The 19,683-nt window shown below is 39.8% G+C and overlaps 1 protein-coding gene and 1 long non-coding RNA gene across 2 annotated transcripts in view; both read right to left on the reverse strand.

Moving 5' to 3' along the window:
- Positions 1-5,135: 5,135 nt before the first annotated feature.
- On the reverse strand, positions 5,136-13,134 carry LOC131483469 (uncharacterized). The gene is made up of 2 exons (XR_009247703.1): positions 5,480-13,134; positions 5,136-5,234 (listed from the first exon to the last, which is right to left on the reverse strand). It is a non-coding gene; the product is annotated as an uncharacterized LOC131483469 (long non-coding RNA).
- A 3,907-nt stretch (positions 13,135-17,041) lies between these two features.
- The window catches only part of YME1L1 (YME1 like 1 ATPase), a 50,411-nt gene continuing 47,769 nt past the window's right edge, over positions 17,042-19,683 (reverse strand). The window contains exon 19 of the mRNA XM_058681634.1: positions 17,042-18,351. Coding sequence (XP_058537617.1) covers positions 18,208-18,351 — 144 coding nt within the window. The 3' untranslated portion in view covers positions 17,042-18,207. The remainder of the gene's footprint in view (positions 18,352-19,683) is intronic.

The following is a 19,683-nucleotide window of genomic DNA, read 5'->3' on the forward strand; positions in this document are numbered from 1 at the left end:
CACATCAAGGGGGCCATAAAGTTAAAACAGAAACATGTATTGAGAACCTTCTTTATTCTAACATTGTGAGAGAAAATCAATAAAGAAATAACAAACATGGCATTCCTATGTTCTGGGAGGGAGGTGAGTTATATTTAGTGCCACATTTAGGGTGAGTACAAAGGGCCAACAGAGTTATGTGAAGATGAGGATAGTGAGTCGGGGAATGATGCACAGGAAGAAGTACTATGAAAGTTAAGACTTAGGGGCACCTGGGTGGCTCAGTCGGTTAAGCGTCCAACTTTGGCTCAGGTCATGATCTCATGGTTCTTGACTTCCAGCTCCCCATCAGGCTCTGTGCCGTCAGCACAGAGCCTGATTTGGATCCTCTGTCCCCCCCCTCTCTGGCCCTCCCCAACATGTTCTCTCTCTGTCTCTATTTCAAAATAAATAAACTTTAAAAAAAAAAAAAAGCTAAAACTTAAAGAATGAATAGGGGTTAGCCAGTAGAGCACATTCTAGAAGGAAGACATTTTGTGGTACTGTCCTTCAGCCCTAGGATACACTTCAGAGCTCTCTTTCGGTATTTTAATTACTATCCCATCATAGTTTTGTAATTCTTTATATTGAACTCCCACTTTTGTTGTGTTTTTTTTTTTAATTTTGAGAGAAACAGAGAGTGCATGAGTGGAAGAGGGGCAGAGAGAGGGAGAAAGAGAATCCCAAGCAGGCTCCTCACTGTGAGTGCAAGACTCGAACTCACAAACCATGAGATCAAGACCTGAGCCGAAGTCAGACACTTAACTGACTAAGCCACCCAGGAGCCCCATTAAACTTCCACTGTTTAAAATACTATGCCATATCTGTCTTCTATTGGACCCAGACTAATATAAAAGCTACAGAGTTGCACTGTTCAGGTTTGTCTTCAACAGGCTGTAACGTGGAGAGCACAGTTGAACTTTAGTTCAAACTGTAGCCAGCTGCTACATTTTCATAACCACCGTAATACTCACACCAAGGCCTTGTGTCTGCCAGGCTGTGTCCAGCCAATGCCTGAGCATAGAATGAATGATTAAAACCTAGTCATTTCTGTCTATCGTAGGACTGCTCTACAGGCAGCCTTCTGATGGGAGATTCAACATCAGGACGCCATGGGCCTGCACTGTGATTCTCCTACTGGGGCTTGCCCTAAGATCCAAGGACAACTTTCCCCCACCACTGTTACCACTAATACCATGGTATCTAGTGGATCCTAGGACCAAAGCAGCGGGGCCTCTTAACACACAGCCTGTGCCTACTGCACAACCCATCTGCTCTGGGCCAACTTAAGTCTTGCATTCTTCAGTGTCACCAAGGTATATAGACGAAAGGAATACTCAGTGTAGGACAGGGTACTATGGACATATTGGGTTGGATAATTCTTTGTGGTGGGGGTCTCTCTTGTGTATGGTAGGATGGTTAGCAGCATTCCCGAAGGCTGCCAACTAGATGCCAGGAGCATCCTTAGTTGTGACAATCAAAAATGTCTCCAGATGAATCTATTATTAGCATAGTGTCTATAGCTAATGATACTGCATTGTATCCTTAAAAATTTGCTTAGAGGGTAGATCTTGTGTTAAGTGTTCTTACAAAAAAATAAGTAATAATGAAAGAGGAGGAAACTTTCGGAGGTGATGGGTATGTCTATGGTCTATGGTGATGGTTTCACAGGTATATACTTATCCCCTAACTCATTGAATTCTATATATTAAATATGCACAGCTTTTGACATGTCAAAAAAAATGTCCCCAGACATTGCCAAATATCCCCTGAGAAGCAGAATTCTTTTCCCACCCCACCCCCACCCCACACTCATTGAGAAATCAGTGGTGTAAACTATGCTGCGTCCAGACCGCAAAGAGGCCTACCAGTTTCTGTGTTTTCTTCTTTGTGAAAAGGTATTCAAAATGCAGCAATTTGTCTCTCACTCCTGATCTAATATCTTCACATGCCCCTGACGACTAGATTCCCCCAAAACGTCACTGAGATGACAATTCGTGTGGTCTTACCAAGGCCTAAAGCGTTTCAGCCACCATCATGTCCAATTAGCATGATGTCATCAATGAGATATTCTGGGAGTGTTTAAGTGGACCAGATCTTTTCAGAATATATGACAGAGAGTGGGAGAATTAATATAATCCCGAGGCAAAACAAAATGAATGCTTTGTCCATATATAAATACAGTGCAAACTCCTTCTGATCCACTTTCACAACTGGAATCGAAAGGAATGCATTTGCCAAGTCAGTGGTGACATACCATGTATCTGAGGTCTTATTAATCTGTTCTGAAAGGAATACGAGGTCCACAATAACAACTGTGGTTGGGGCTACTATATGAGTGAGTTTACAGTAGTCTACATTTTCCATCTACAATCCATCTACAGATTGGATGGATTCTAACTGTAGATGGATTCCAACTACAATCCATCTAGTTTCTGAAGGGGCCAAGTGAGTGAATCAAACAGAAATATGATAGAGTTCACCATCCCTGCATCATTTAGATCCCGAGTGGTAGCACTATCCCTCTGCATCTCTCCTAGGATACAATATTGGTTTTGGTTTACTCTCTTCAATGAGGGATTGGAGACAGTTTCGGAGTTGCTGCCTGGACTTTTATACTATGATAGCTCTTATCCCTTATGCCAAGTATGTAATGTGGGGGTTATTCCTACTACCATGTTATTAATTCCAATCATGGGGCACCTAGGTGGCTCAGTTGGTGAAGCATCCGACTCTTGATTTCAGCTCAGGTCATGATCTCATGGTTTGTGAGATCAAGCCCCACATCGGGCTCCATGCTGAGTGTGGAGCCTGCTTGGGATTCTCTCTCTCGCCCTCTCTCTATCCCTCCCTAGTTTGTGCTCTCTCTCTCTCTCAAAATAAATAAATAAACTTTAAAAATGTACTGAAAAGGAAAGTGTAATTCCAATCATACACTCTGAGACTTGGGAAATGACCACTGCTAAGTGTGCACACCTGTGAGCCAGACATTAAACTTATTACCTGGTCCTCTAAACTCCTACTGTAATGCTAGCTATGATGATGTTTTGGGGCTCCAGGTATCAGTGGCAACTCAGACTCTATGTCTAAAAGTCCTTGAATAATACACAGGAATTCCATTTTCCCCATTGAAGAAATGGCATTAGATCCATTGGAGAAAGATGGGGAAATATTGTAGATATATTTTCCATGGCATTCCACATCTTTAGTCAGTTGGCTCCAGATCTAGAAATTATCAAGGGATTATGAGTTTTGACTGGGGCAATTGCTCCCATCCCCCAACTCCTTTATTCTTGCCTTTTTCTGGTTGTAGATCTTAAGCAGCACCCTTGTTGTTCACCTGACAAATTTTCTCCAAGGGACACAATGCTCTTTTAACCATCTCTGCTTGTAACCACTTAACCTTGCTATGCTTGTGTTGGTCTTGATGTGTTCTCTCGGCCCTCCCATGAAATGTAGTCCTCTGTTGGGTCTTCTGGCCTCGCATAAAACATCCAGCCCAGCATGCACACTTCCCTTGGTCTCCTTTTTCCTTCATCTGTCACCTGTTAGGGTGTGGTATGAAAAATGTACTTTGTATTTGTGCCCAGTTCCTGGCACAGAACTCCTAAACCCTTAGAATTTCCTGAGAGATAGGAATGTCTGTTTTCATGAACCCTGTTAATCACAACTGAGTTTATGCTAATGAGGTGACTCATTGCAGGAAGAGGGCCTAGAGAGCTTTAGGAAGGGGATTCATCTCTAGAGGAAACAATCACATGATTAGAAGGTTGGAACTTTCAGCCCTGCCTCCTTTGTCCCCCACAACCTCCAAGAAGGGGAGACTGGAGACTGAATTCAATCACACAGCCAATGATTTAACCAATCATGCTCACATGATGAGACCCCACACAAAAACTCTGAAATGAGGTTCAGGGAGCTTCCTGGTTGGTGAAGATATCAATGTGCTGAGAGGGTGGCATGCTTCAAGAGGGCATGGAAACCTTGTGCTGACCTCCCCAGATCTTGCTGCCCTATGTACCTCTTCATCTGGTTGTTCATGTCTATCGTTTATAATAAACCAGTGATCATACATATAGCACTTTCCTGAAGCGTTCTAGTGAAATATCAAACCTGAAAGAGGATCATGGGAATCCCCAAGTTGTACAGAAGTATAGGTAGCCTGAGAATTTGGGGGCTGTGGCTGGTATCTGAAGTGGGGGTAGTCATGTGAGACTGAGACCCTTAACCTGTGGGGTCTATCTAACTTTGGTAAGTTACTTACTGTATTAAATTGAATTGTAGGACAGTTGGTGTTACAGTTTTATGTAGCTCAGGCATTTCTGCTTCACTCAGCATTGGCTATTGCTTTCTCCTGAGTTCTGCTATACAACCTAACAGCAAATTGCCTCTATCCCCTAGGGCTCTTGCTTGTTAAGTCCTGTTTCCCTCCAAATGCCCCCCACATCAATGAGTTATTGCTTATCCGCTCTTACACAACATCTCACTTGATCAAGCCGCTTAAAATCCAGTCCCAAAGCTACTCACCCTAGCTTGTGCCTGTACATACTACTTATTACAGCTTGTTTGGTACTTAATCTCTTCGTCCTTTATGAAGCCCAGCACATCCCCTGCCTGGTTATGGTGGGATTTAACCCAAATTATTAGCCATGCAGCTAAGAGAGGATGTGGGTGCAGCTCCTGAGGGGACACCTATTGCCTTGCCTGGGAGAAGCCTCTGCAAAGTCTTCCAGCATGGGGTATGTGCTAGTACTTATGAGGGAAGGCTGGGCCTAGAGAGCTGCACCCATGAGGACTTAGTGGGGTCTGCAGAATGGACATCCTCACGGGTATACAACCTGATGTCCCCATCTTATCTTAGTGTTTAGATATCCTCAGTGGCCCTGAACTTGGGATAGTATACTTGCCTTGGCTGAGCACTTAAACATCCCTGGCACTCTGCAACTCTATCAGATCTTCAGTTTATTCTTTCAGTTTGTGCTCTTCCATTGCACGTTAGGGCCTCTGTGTGAACTTCCAAAGAGGTCCTGTAGCACTTAACCTTTGCTGCTTGTTAACCTCTGCCACTTTCTCATTATCCCAATCCAGGATAAAGATACAACTTTGCAGTACCCAGATAGCTTTTTAAAACAGCTTTATTGAAACATAATTCATATATAATTTGCCTGTTTAAAGTGGACAATTCAATTGTTTAGAAATTCACAGAATTGGGGCGCCTGGGTGGCGCAGTCGGTTAAGCCTCCGACTTCAGCCAGGTCACGATCTCGCGGTCCGTGAGTTCGAGCCCCGCGTCAGGCTCTGGGCCGATGGCTCGGAGCCTGGAGCCTGTTTCCGATTCTGTGTCTCCCTCTCTCTCTGCCCCTCCCCCGTTCATGCTTTGTCTCTCTCTGTCCCAAAAATAAATAAAAAAACGTTGAAAAAAAAAATTAAAAAAAAAAAGAAATTCACAGAATTGTGCGACTATCAGCACGATCAATTTTGACATTTTCATTACCCCAGAAAGGAACCCTATACCCACTAGGAGTTACTCTCCATTTCCTTCCAACCCTTTGGCCCTGGGTAACCACTAACCTATTGTTTGTCTTGATAGATTTTCCTCTTTTGGACATTTCATATACATGGAATTAAAGAGTGGCCTGGATTGTTCAGTCAGTGAAGTGTCCAACTTTGGCTTGGGTCACGATCTCATGGTTTGTGAGTTCGAGCCCCTCATCGGGCTCTCTGCTGTCTGCATGGAGCCCGCTTCTGATCCTCTGTCCCCCCACCCCCGCTCTGTCGCTGCCCTGCTTGCTCTCCTTCTCAAAAAAAAAAAAAAAGTCTTAAAAAAGTATAAGAAAATAAAAATTAAAAAATGAATCATATGTTGTCTTTTATGACTGGCTTTTTTTCACTTAGCAAAATGTTTTCAGTTATATCCGTTATATTAGTTTCCTAGAGCTGCTGCAACTAATTATCATAAATAACACAAACTTGGTGGCTTAAAAGAACAGAAATTTATTCTCACAGTTCTAGAAGCCAGTATTCTGAAATCATGGTGTCTGCACTGCCATACTTTGTCGAAAACATCTAGTATAGAATCCTTCCTTGCCTCTTCCAGTTTCTGATGTGGGGCGTCAGTGTAACCTCTACCTGTCTTCACATGGTTTTCTCCTGTTTTCTCTGTCTTTCCTCTGCGTCTTTTGTAAGGATATGTCACTGAATTTATAGCCAACCAGATAATCCAGGATGATCTATCTCAAAATCCATAAGTACATTTACAAAGACCTTTTTTCCAAAGGTCACATTCACAGCTTCCAGGAGTGAGGACATGGACATATCTTTTGGAAGGACACCTTTCAACCCACTATATCCATGCTGCAGCATTTATTAGTACTTGGTTCCTTTTTATGGCCAAATCACATTCCATTTTATGGATATGCCACATTTTGTTTATCCATTTTTCACTTGAACATTTAAGCTGTTCCCACTTTTTTGCTATTATGAACAACGTAGCTGTGAACATTTGTGTGGATGCATGTTTTCATTTCTCTTGGTATATATATACTTAGAGAAGTGGGTCTACCATTTTATAGATATGTTCCATCCATATCTTTCAAAGTTCCTGTACCTGGAATTTTTTTCAAGGTCACAACTGCTTTGTGCTAGGGAATACTCATGCCCCATGTGCCACTCACAATGGTGTTGTTTTGGCTGTAAGGCAGTCTCAAAACCTGTTTCCTCAGACCACTCCCAGCACCACTTGTGTTCATGGAGTCCTCAAATAAGCAGATGCTTAGGCAGGACTAGATGTGAAAGAGATTTACTAGGGAAATCTCTATGAAGGAAAAAGGGGAGTGTGGTTGTAAGTAGAGTAATGGTTGCCAAAGATGTCCACATCCTAATTATTGGAGCCTGTGAATGTTGATACCATGGCAAGCAAGGCTATTAAGGTTGCAGATGGAATTAAGTTTGCTAATAAGTTGCTAAAATGATTACGCTGGATTATCCAGGCAGGTCCAATGTAATCACAAGGGTCCTTTAAATGAGGAAGAGGGAAATGGAAGTGTCAGAATGGTGTGAGAAAGACTCGACAGGCCATTACTGGCTCTGAAGATGGAAGGGGGCCATAAGCCTAGGAATCCTCTAGAAGTTGGAAAAGACAAGAACATGGATTCTTCTCTAGAACCTTCAGAAAGGAATGCAGCCTTGCCAACAGCTTGGCTTTAGTGGGATTTTCAGACCTCTGACCTCCAGAACTCAAGTGGGTTCTCCAGTGTGCTTAGGACTGGGGGATTCTTGGGCCACAGGGCTGTCAGTGCTAAGACCAAGTCTTTGTCCCAGGGTGTACGCAACATACCGCACATCTCTTTAATCCCTTCTAGGAAAATTTCTGCTTACGAAAGCAGTTTATGACTAGAGAATTTTTTCACCATCTTTGTACCCCCTCTAGCCATATTCCTCACCTATCCAGAGCAGACACCATCTGTGACTGAGATTCCTTAGGCAGAAGGGGATATTTGTAACTCTTCTTCTTCTTCTTTTTTTAATTTATTTTTTGAGAGAGCATAAGCAGGGGAGGGACAGAGACAAAGGGAGACAGAGGATCCAAAATAGGCTCTGTGCTAACAGCACAGAGCCCAATGTGGGGCTTGAACTCACAAAACACAAGATCATGACCTGAGCTGAAGTCAGATGCTCAACCAACTGAGCCACCCAGGTGCCCCCGTATCTTTTATTTGTAACTTTCAAAGATTGAAACTCAGATTAGCAGGGGGCACCTGGTTTTCAGTCTGTTAAGTGTCTGACTCTTGATTTAGGTTTAGGTCACGATCTCATAGTTTATGAGTTCATGTCCCATGCTGGACTCTGTGCTGACAGCACAGAGACTTGGAATTCCCTCTCTCCCTCTCTCTCCACCGCTCCCCTGTGCTCTCTCTCTCTCTCTCTCAAAATAAATAAATAAAATAAACTTTAAAAATCTTAAAAAAAAAAATCTCAGATTAGGAATGCAATTTAAATTTTCACCTTGGTCTTCTGTTTTTTTTCCCCACACTTCTCCCCTATGGAATCTGTATAAACTCTGAAGTCTTTTTCTGCTATAACAGTATGAAACATGATTTTTCATCAAAATTAAGAATTTAAAATTTTTTTAATGTTTATCTTTGAGAGAGAAAGAGCAAGAGCACAAGTGGGGGAGGGGCAGAGAGAGACAGGGAGACCTGGGATTTGAAGCAGGCCCCAGGCTCTGAGCTGTCAGCACATAGCCTGATGTGGGGCTCGAACTCACCACAAGATCATGACCTGAACTGAAGTCAGACGCTTAACCCACTGAGCCACTCAGCCATCCCCAAAATTAAAAATTTTCAAAATTGAACCTTTGTCATAGCAGAGCTAATACTGGCAACTTGCCATTCTACCTGGTGGGTGCTGTGCTCTCCCGATCCGTGAAAATTTTATGCCAGGGTTCACCTTGCTTCAATCACAAATTTCTTATCACTGTCATTTCATAGTTTTGACTTACAACCATGACAGCTTCTTGCAGATAACCAAGATTATTTGAAAATAACATAAAAAGAAGACTTTTTGTTCTTCCTGAAAAACCTTTAGCAACCAACTTCTCCAGTTACCTTTATATTTTGTCTCATTTTCTTCCATCTTCTTCCAACTCTGTCTTTGTCATCACCTAGTTCATAATTTCTAGGAGTTACACAGACATAACTAACATCTCAGGCTTAAGAACAGCTGGTCTTTAACATGCTTTCAGGACTGTGAAGAGTAGCAAAACTTAAGGGGAGGGCCTTAAATCCTTTCTGCTCTGCAGAAAAAATGAAAGGTGAATGATAAGCACATTTAAGTGAAATGTATCCACTTAAACATAGTAAGATGGCAGCTACAGAGAGACTAGCACTATACATCTGTTTCCTTCAGAGTCCAGGAGATATATTCTTTCTTTGAATTGTAACCACTGCTATTTAAATCCAGGACCTACTCAGGAGATGCCCATCTTTTCACAAAAACATCCTGATTTGATCTGACCACTTGGTAAGTTCACAAGACAATATAAGAAGAGAAACAAGGAATCTGGAAAATGGGAAACAGATTTTTCACTTTTTTGCAACATCAAATAATCTATTTCATTATTTTTAACTCCAATAAAAGACTGCATCTGATTACTAATGGTAAAATTCAACTTAGAAACTCCATTAGAGGTGTGCAGTAAACAAGACACAGGTTTTTGTTTTTTTAATGTTTATTTATTTTTGAGAGAGACAGACAGAACACAGAGCAGGGGAGGGGCAGAGAGGGAGACACAGAATCTGAAGCAGGCTCCAGGCTCTAAGCTGTCAGCATGAAGCCCGACGCGGGGCTCAAACCCACGAACTGTGAGATCATGACCACAGCCTAAGTCAGATGCTTAACCGACTGAGCCACCCAGAAGCCCCACAAAACACAGCTTGAATACATTCTTCCTAAGGGAAAACACAGTAACCCACTTTACATGGTCATAACACATAATTAATGGAAACTGTGGCTTTTACTTGTGCAAGTTTGGGGAGTAGAGAATTCGGCATGGATCTGATTAAGGACTACAGGAAGTCTTTAAATAGTTAACGGCTTTTAAATATTTAATGTTAATACTTAATTTAAACATTTAATTTTAAATATTTAAAGTTTGATCCACCTGCCTCTCCATCTGCCCCATTCTCTATTAAGTCCATCTCTAATTTTAAAATTAAGTCTGGAATCTCCCAGCACTACAAATAGATATATGAAAAATTCACAAAATTGTCTCCTGAGGTTGAATTTTAAGAGACTTTCATTAATAGTAACAAATGTATGTAAGACATTTAATTTAGAACATGAATGGTAGCAATTAGTTGATCAAAGATAAAGCACATATTCTATGAAACCAATCCAGAACACCTTAAAGAATTTCATGCTAGAGGTCTTAATCTTTTCATTTGATGGGTCCTTTTGTGTGTCAGACACTTTATAAGCCTGGCACACAATCCTACCTTGCATTCTTTATCTTCTAAGAAGAAATCAGATATTCCTCTATAATACGTTCCAGTCACTTAAAAGGTATCTCCTTTACTGTTGTACTCACTAGGATATTTTCAGAAATGAAAATCACCTAATAGTCTCTATAGCATTATTTAACCTTCTAGGGAGAGTTTAATCCATCTATTCCAGTGCTCTGCCCAATGGTGAGATAATTAGGATAACAAACCTATGAATGCCTATTATTCTTTCATTCACTGAAAACTTATTAGCTGACTACCTAAAAAGCACTTCTATTAGTCCTAGAGATAACATGTTCAAGATTGCTTCCTAGAGCTCACCATCAGGTGGCAGGATGTCAACCGAGAAACAATTAGAGAACAGTTTGTTGCCAAAGTACACATGTAATGCTCTGGAGAAACCGCGAAAACAGCTGGACATATACCTTAATAGAAGGGCTGGAGAGAAAGAAAGACTATGAAATCACCAGCATACAGATAGAAGAATATGGAGAGAAGATCAGAGGACCAAGGAAATAACCTTAGAGTTTACCAGTATGAAAGGGAGAGCAAAGAAGGACACCACAAGGTAATTCCTGAATTTTAACATAATCATAGAATGTTAGCAACAGAGTAAAGGGGGAAATAAGAGCTGTGACCAACTAAAAGTAGTCATCAGAAACGACTTTTCTTGTCTTATTAATTTAGCAATAAAATAAGTAAATAATTCTGGTAAATCCTTGGATTAGCTCTTTCAATATCGAAAGTACTCATTTTGGGGCGCCTGGGTGTCTCAGTCGGTTGGGCGTCCAACTTTGGCTTAGGTCATGATCTCACAGTTCGTGAGTTCAAGCCCCACATGAGGCTCATTGCTGTTAGTGCAGAGCCCACTTCAGATACTCTGTCCTCTCTGTGCCTCTCCCCTACTCACTCATGTTTTCTCTCTCAAAAATAAACAAAATAAACCCAGTATTAATTTTTTAAGGTTTATTTATTTTTTAAGTTTATTTATTTATTTTGAGAGTGACTGAGCACATGGGAAAGAGGCATAGAAAGAGAGGGAAAGAGAGGGAGAGGGAGAGGGAGAGGGAGAGAGAGAGAGAGAGAGAGAGAGAGAGAGAGAGAGAATTTCAAGTAGGCTCCCAATGTGGGGCTTGAACTCATGAAGTGTGAGATCATGACCTGAGCCAAAGTCGGACATCGAAACAACTGAGCCACCCAGGCATCCCAAAACAATAGAATTTTGATAACAAATAGGGGGAAATAACGACCAAATTAGGGGAATTCTAAATTAGGAATTTTAAGGGAAAACAATAGTAAGCTATAAAAAGTACATTAGAAAAATCATATAAAAATACCAAGATAATACAAGTTTTGTTTAAAAAGTTAAAGGTGACTGGGGGCACCTGGGTGGCTCAGTCGGTTAAGCGTCCGACTTCAGCTCAGGTCATGATCTCACAGTCTGTGAGTTCGAGCCCCGCGTCGGGCTCTGTGCTGACAGCTTAGAGCCTGGAGCCTGCTTCACATTCTGTGTCTCCCTCTCTCTGCCCCTCCCCTGCTCATGCTCTGTCTCTGTCTGTCTCAAAAATAAACAAAACATTAAAAAAGTTAAAAATGACATATTCACATACATATTCTACACACAATTGTAATATAACTATTTCAGATTTTGAGAAATCACACGAATGGAATTGTAGCCATAAAAAAAAAAAGCGTTTAAACAAAAATCTTTTATCTTTAAAATTTTTTTTAGTAATTTCTATACCTAATGTGGGACTTGGAACTCACAACCCTGAGATCAAGAGTCACACACTCTTCTGACTGAGCCATGCAAGCGCCCCCGAAATCTTATTATATGTAACCACTATTTTGGACTCATGGGATATAATCAGATGGCAACATCACCTCCCACTAGCAAATATTCAGGTATTTTTCTCCCAATCCAGGTTGAAAAATCTTTCAAGTAATGAAACATCCATAGAGTTGTTTTAACTCACAAAGCACTGAAACAGAATGTCCAGCCAACCCTGTAAAATTAGAAAATCACCGCAAGTCAAACTTTAATCAGCCAGGCCAGGCTACAGGCTAACCACCTGCAGTAGGGGTAGAAGGCTGGCATAGTCCTTTTCTTCTTTCCTGCCTAATTCCATCCCTCCTCTCTCAGCTGGTTAACTATGGTCTGACCTTGCAGGGTCAACTGTAAGTGGTGGTTATCTGGCTGACACTTCGTAAGATGGTTTTGAGCATGCTGGATTGGGCATTCATTCATTCATTTATTTTACGGTTTTGGTGTGTGTGTGTTTTGTTTGTTTGTTTTAGTAACTCCATATCCAACGTGGGGCCCGAACTCATGACCCCTGAAATCAAGTCACATGCTCTAGGAGCACCTGGGTGGCTCAGTTGACTGAGTGTCTGACTCTTGATTTTGCTTAGGTCATGATTTCATGGTCCATGGGATTGAACCCTGAGTAGGGCTCTCTGCTGACAGCACGGATAATCCCTGTTTGGGATTCTCTCTCCAGCTCTCTCTGCCCCTCCCTCACTCACACATATGCACACACTCTCTGTCTCTCAAAATAAATGAACATTAAAAAAAAAGAGAGAGGGAGTCACATATTCTACCTGATAAGCCAGCCAGGCACCCAAGCAATTATTTAAAAAAAATTTTTTTTAATGTTTACTTATTTTTGACAGAGAGAGAGAGAGAGAGAGAGACAGACAGACAGACAGACAGAGCATGAGCAGGGAAAGGGCAGAGAGGGAGACACAGAATCCAAACCAGGCTCCAGGCTCTGAGCTGTCAGCACAGGGCCAGACACGGAGCTCGAATTCGCAAGCTGTGAGATCATGACCTGAGCCAAAGGTGGACACTTAACCGACTGAGTCACCCAGGCATCCCCCGCCCCGCAATTATTTTAAAGTTGACTTTTTCTCAGGGGCATTCCTGTACTCATAGCTGTCTTCACCTGCAACTCCCCTGACCTGAGTTAATGCAATCCATTCTTGTGGGTTTTCTTTCTTCTTAGCTTTCAAGGAATCCAGAGATCCACTTTGGACTATCCTCTTCTGAGGCCTCTTTGCACCTCTAAGCAACCCTTTTGTATGGTAAATGGATCCCCCACAATGGTTCACTCTCCTTCATAAGCACTCAAGCAGTTTTTGTCAAACCAAATGCTGAGAGTGCGGGATGGTCTCAACACATTAGAATTCTTCTCCCTTCATTAGGCAAAGCACCTTATCCACCCTCTCAGGTTCCAGCTTTCCTGAGTATAAGTCAAAAACTTGTATTTCCAGAACTGCAAGAGACTCACATCAAGCCCTTCAAATTAGTTTTTTTTTTAATTTTTCAGTTTATTTACTTATTTTGAGAAAGAGAGTGAGAGCAAACAAGAGAGGGACAGAGAAAGAGAGGGAGAGAGGGAGAGAGGGAGAGAGGGAGAGAGAGAGAGAGAGAGAGAGAGAGAGAGAGAGAGAGAGAATCCCAAGCAGGCTCTGCACTGCCAGAGTAGACCCCGATGTGGAGCTCGAACTCACGAACTGTGAGATCATGACCTGAGTCAAAGTCAAGAGTCAGATGCTTAACCAACTGAGCCACCTAGGCGCCCCCCCCCCCCCCATTAGGTTTTATGAGAAATGAGTACCTTCTCACCCTTCTCCTTTGGCAGCTTTAAATTAGCTGTTTTCTTTCCTATTAAATGCATTCTCAAATTCAGAACAGATTACCTACTCATTGTATGCAACTGACAGCAACATAGCATTTATATAGAACTTTATAAAGGAAGTCTGTGGTCTAAGTGGGGTGGGGGATCCACATTCTTGCTTATGAGAACTGGGATTTACTTGTGAAAAACTAGGGGCAGGAAAATTTGCATAGAAATAAAATCCTCAGTTCAAATGTATCAACTCTCCAAATTCTTATGACCGACCACTACTAGGTGTTATTTTTTCAGTCCAAAGATCAAGTCTACATTCCACCAACATATTTTATTAAAATACTGCATACTTACAGTAAGAAATATAACCAGCTGGATTGAAGTAACTCAGTATTTACTTTAAAATGAATATAAACAAATACAAATATCTAAAATAAAACATGTATCCATTACCAAAAGTACTCAACTTAATAGATAGAGGTTACATGGCAAACGGTGGCATTCTGCTAGCTTTGAATGAATAGCTCTGCAAAGTTTACCAGTCCTCCCTAAGTCCATTCTTATTAAACAGCTTTGGTTGGAGTATGATTCAAAATAAGTGAGGGAGATTCAGTATGATGAGGTGAGGAGGTTGACAAATCATTCCAACTTAAAAACAAAACAAAACAAACTATGAAGTGGAATAAAAACCATTACAGCACTCTGGAACTAACTAAAGACCTGTAATAAACTAAGAAGTGTTTATTCATGAAAATCACTGAAATTTGGTAAGAGCTGTGTGAGTCTGTGGTGCTGTGCTCTCACTTCCCACGTCAGAACTTGCTGCCACTGTCAGAAGGGACTTGCTTGACCTGATGCAGAGTGAGTCAAAGTGGTGATCTCCACGCTAAGCACACAGAGTTATCTAGACTGAGGGTGCAGTCCTGTCTGGGGCAAACAAGGTAAGAGTAGCAAGGTATTTCACTGGAAGTTCTGGGAGGTAAGACAGCCATCTGGAGTTGATAAGCACTCCATATACTCCAGATTTACCAGAGGCATGCAGAGTAGAAACTGAAGCTGGTTCAAACCACCCACACGTATCCATGGTTGCCAAGGCGTGCACATACACAAAAAAGGAGAAGCAAAAAGCCGTTAGAAAGCAAAAACCAGAGCAGTCTTGAAAATGACCCAAATGTTGAATGGACTTGCAAGCCCACGCAGATCCATCAGCAGAGTGGAAAGGCTGAATGATGCGGTTTGAACACAACTTCTGTCTAATCTTTGCCTAAATGCTAAGCTAGGCAGGCACAGCAGCAACCCTCAGGAAGCAAGATTTTAAAAATTTTAAAAATGAACAAGAGACATCAATGGCTGCACACTGTAGTAGAGAGGAACTTCATAAATTAACTGGAGGCAAGTTACTGTTACTAAATCAGAATCCATAATTGCTACATTATCTGTAATTCAACAAGATTACAAAGCAAAGAAACAAGAAAGTATGACCCTCACTAAGGAAGAAAAGCATTACATAAAACTGCCTGAGTATTTCCAGATGGTAGATTTAGCAAAGATTTTTTTTAATTTTTTTTTTTTTAACGTTTTTATTTTTGAGACAGAGAGAGACAAAGCATGAACGGGGGAGGGTCAGAGAGAGGGAGACACAGAATCCGAAACAGGCTCCAGGCTCCGAGCTGTCAGCACAGAGCCCGACGTGCGGCTTGAACTCACGGACCGCGAGATCATGACCTGGGCCAAAGTCGGCCACTTAACCGACTGAGCCACCCAGGCGCCCCAGATTTAGCAAAGATTTAAAAGCAGCTCTATGAACATGTTCAAAGAACTAACGGAAGCCATGTTTAAAGAATTAATGAAAACCATGATGAAAATGATGCAATGCATGAAGAATCTCAATAAAAAGATATAAAGTAAATGAAAGAATTGAATGGAAACTTACAGCAGAAAAATATAGTACCTGAAATGGAAAATTCAATTGATTTGAGATGGCAGAAGAATGAGTGAATTTAAGAATCAATAGAAATCATTCAATCTCAAAAGGACAGGGAGAAAAAACAATGAAGAAAACAAACAAAGCCTCAGAGAGCAGATTAACATTAAATGTACCAACAACACATATAAGGAGAATCCCAGAAGGAATAGATAGAAAAGGACAGATACATATATTTGAAGAAATAATTGCCAAAAATTGCTTAAATTTGATGAAAAATATTAATCTACACATGAAGCTCAATAAATCCCAACTAGGAAAAACATAAGGAGATCCATACCTAAACACATCATCATAGTCAAACTGGTAAAAGACAAAGAGAAAACAAAACAAAACCTTGAGATCAGCAAGAGAAAAAAACCTATCACAAAAGGAGACCAGAATTACAATTAACATATGACTTCTTAACAAAAAATAATAGAGGCCAGCAGTCTGTGGGATAACATATTCAAAACAAGTGAATAAAAAAAAAAAATGTCAACCACGTATTCTATAGCCAGCAAAACTATCCCCCCTCAAAAAACAAAGGCAAAATAAAAAACATTCTCAGCAAAGACTGAAGAAATAAAATTATATAAAGCACTAGTTACATCACCGTATTGTTGAGTTGCTGTAACATGCACAGACATAACATATGAAAATAAGGGCACAGAGAAGAAAATGAGATCTACTGAAATAAAGTTCCTCCATTTTACCAGAATTAACGCAGACTGATAAGATGCACACAGTCATCCCTAGGTCAACCACTGATATGTAACTCAAAAAAGGAAGAACACAAGGATCTATCTCTTCAGATATGAGAAACAGGAAACAAAAAGCACAATGGGAGATGTAAAGACAATTTATATCAATACTAAATTTGAATGAACTAAACACTCCATTCAAATAACAGAGATTGTCAGACTGGATCAAAAAAGCAAGATAAGGGAACTGTATTTAGAATATATATCTCTTACAACATGTAATAAGACAAACAACCCAAAAGTAATGGGGTGGTCTGAACGGACATTTCTCCAAAGAAAATATACAAATGGCCAATAAAAAAGGAGAGGATGCTCAATATCACTAGTGTAGATAAATGTAAATTAGATCCATGAGCTAATATTTCATTCACACTAGAATGGCTTTATCAAAAAGAGAGACTATAAGTACTGTAGAAGATGTACAGAATGATGTAGATGCAGTTCATCAGGTTCTCAAAAAGGTAAACAGAAATTTACTACATGACCTAGCAATTTCAATATTAGAAGTCTATCCAAGAAAAATAAAAACATGCATCCACACAAAGACACGTGTACATACATACATATATACCAGAGAGGGGGAGAGGGAAGAAGAAAGGAGAAAAGAAAGAGAGAAAGGGAGGTGGGCAATTAACAAATGGGATGGTGTATCTGGACCAAGGGTATATAGGAGTTCCTTTTATTATTTTGGTAACATTTCTATAAATTTGAAATTAGATCAAAATTTAAAATTACATTAAAAAAAGAGAAAAGGATATTGTATAGCAAATTCCCTCTATCAACTTCTTCAATGAAGACCATATACAGCTTAAAAGTTATTAGAAAACTGTAGATAATTTTAATAAAATCACTTCAAGAATATAATTTGGTTGTAAAACCAATACAATGAGCTCTAAAATAATTTTTCTATTGAGTTAAATAAAATCATCTGTAAATCCTGTAACAACATGTTCATATTCACAAAGTCTGAATGAAAAGCAAACACAACTTTCCATTTCTAACACAGGGTAATCCCAAGTTCACTTAAAGGTACTGAGATTTGGGGTTAATTTTTCTTTCAATACCAAGCACAATTATATAGTTATTCAGAATTTGAAGTGAGTTACTTTTTATTTAACAAGATACTTGCTGCTTTGAAATAAATTTCATTAGTAAGAGTGATAATGATATTAAAAAAAAAAGACAATGAAAATGCAAGCTGCATTTCTAAAAGATTATAATCATTTAAATTCTGATGATAGCTATATGTTTACAATTCTCTACTCTTTGACAGACAAAAACAAAAACAGAACTATTTTCTATATGGACAATCTGGAGCATAATTAAGTGCTTCCTAATGAAGTTTCCACTGACCTATATAGAAATATGGTTCACCAACAGCCAAATGGTATCATTTCTTTATCAAAGGTAAGTGGGACCAGCTAAACACAAAGACAATCCTTCAACAATTTTACTCTGCCAAGTACAGAATACTTCCCAAGAGCCCAAGGCACAATTTTAATTCACATCTGGTAAAGGAACCAACCATAAAACCATTACTTATTTTCAACTTAATAACTGATTGACATTGCTCAAACCAGCTGTTTTCAATCCTAATAGTTCTTTATTTTCTTTAACATATTTGCTATGGGCTGATAATCTGCAATAGGTGTCATCATGAGAATAACCAAAATTAGATTAAATGTGACAAAAGACTAACATAGAGTTTCAGACCCTTAAGTGATGATACTAAGTCAAGAATGGGAGAAAAGCATTGCAAAAGGAGACTACTGAAATGCTACTTATATACTCTTGCAGTAAAACCAGCAATGCATCCATTTTAAGAGTTATCATCTCACTTCCAATTTCTTTCCCTCAAGAACAATTTGAATTTCTTTGGCATCCAGGGTCTCATAGGTTAGTAAAGCTTCTGCTAGATTCTTATGCTCTTTTGCATGAGTCTTCAAGATGTGTTTTGCTCGTTCGTATGAGTCCTGAAATGGAAAAAGCAGGTATCTAAGAGGCAGAAAGGATAAGCAAAAACCATAAATAAGAAACAAACATTCTATTCTTAACCTGAAAATCTATCACATGGATAACTGAGGACTACTTAGACAAGGAGCTACTTAAAGATATAAAAGTACACATTGTACTTACTTTTAAAATAAGGTCTGTGAACAAAGAAATCTACTCCTCTATTCAATATACATGTGTAAAAAGGAAAGGGAGGTTTTGTTCCTTTTACCTTGTGAGATTTCACCCATTTATACAATTGAAATGGCCAGAAAAGATCTACTTTTCTGTTCTTTTCCTTGTTAACAACTCACTGTCAGTCTGTGACAACATCAATTGACCAACACCAAAAAGCATAGGTAGGTCAAAGAAACATAACACAATTATTACAAATACACATCATTAGACATTCTGAATAAAACTTTTATGTTCAAGTGAAATAATCAAAATCAAGGAAAGTATAAAGTAGTACAAATTATCATGGAATATTATAACTAATAATCAGGGATGAATTAGTAGTAACTTTAAAAATTCTGCTGGAATGAAACTCTTACATGGTAACATGTAAGACAACTATTAGGTTTTTATACTTTTAAGTTTCATATTATTTGAACCTAAAATGTTACAAACTAGTAATCACTTCCATTAATAACGACATAAGTGTGCCATTTAGTGGAAAGAGTACCTTCTTGCCTTCCTAATCTTACCATTTCAGAAAAAGAATCCAACTTTTATTATAGTTTTTAAGTTTTCACAAATGTATTAGAGCAAAAAAGGAGTATTTCCAATGCTCTAGGAATACTAGAGTATAATTTACTCAAAATAACATAAATAATAAAAGAAGGAGAATGAAGTTTCTGGGAAGGCAGAGGAACTTCCTGTTCTGAAACACCTTCTGAACTTTTCCATTATATAAACTTTTCATATACTAAACTTCCTTAAAGCATTTCTTCTACCTTCTTGAGTTAATCAAAACCCGGCCACTCTAGAAGTGCCTGGGTGGCTCAGTTGGTTAAGCGCCTTACTTTGGCTCAGGTCATAATCTTGCAGTTTGTGAGCCTGAGCCCCACATCAGGCTCTGTGCTGACAGCTCAGAGCCTAGATCCTGCTTCAGATTCTGTGTCTCCGTCTCCTTCTGCCCCTCCCCTGCTCATGCTCTGTCTCTCTCTGTCTCAAAAATAAATATTAAAAAAAATTTTTTTTTAAATAAACCCTGGCCCTCCTGGGGAGACTTCTAAGCCCTCAAGTGACAGTTATTAGTTCACTCTTATCCCAGACATTTCAGGGTAAAGAGCTGAGTTCTTTGTTCCCCT

This window comes from Neofelis nebulosa, chromosome 8 (genome assembly GCF_028018385.1).
Source record: "Neofelis nebulosa isolate mNeoNeb1 chromosome 8, mNeoNeb1.pri, whole genome shotgun sequence".
NCBI classification, from domain to species: Eukaryota; Metazoa; Chordata; class Mammalia; order Carnivora; family Felidae; genus Neofelis; species Neofelis nebulosa.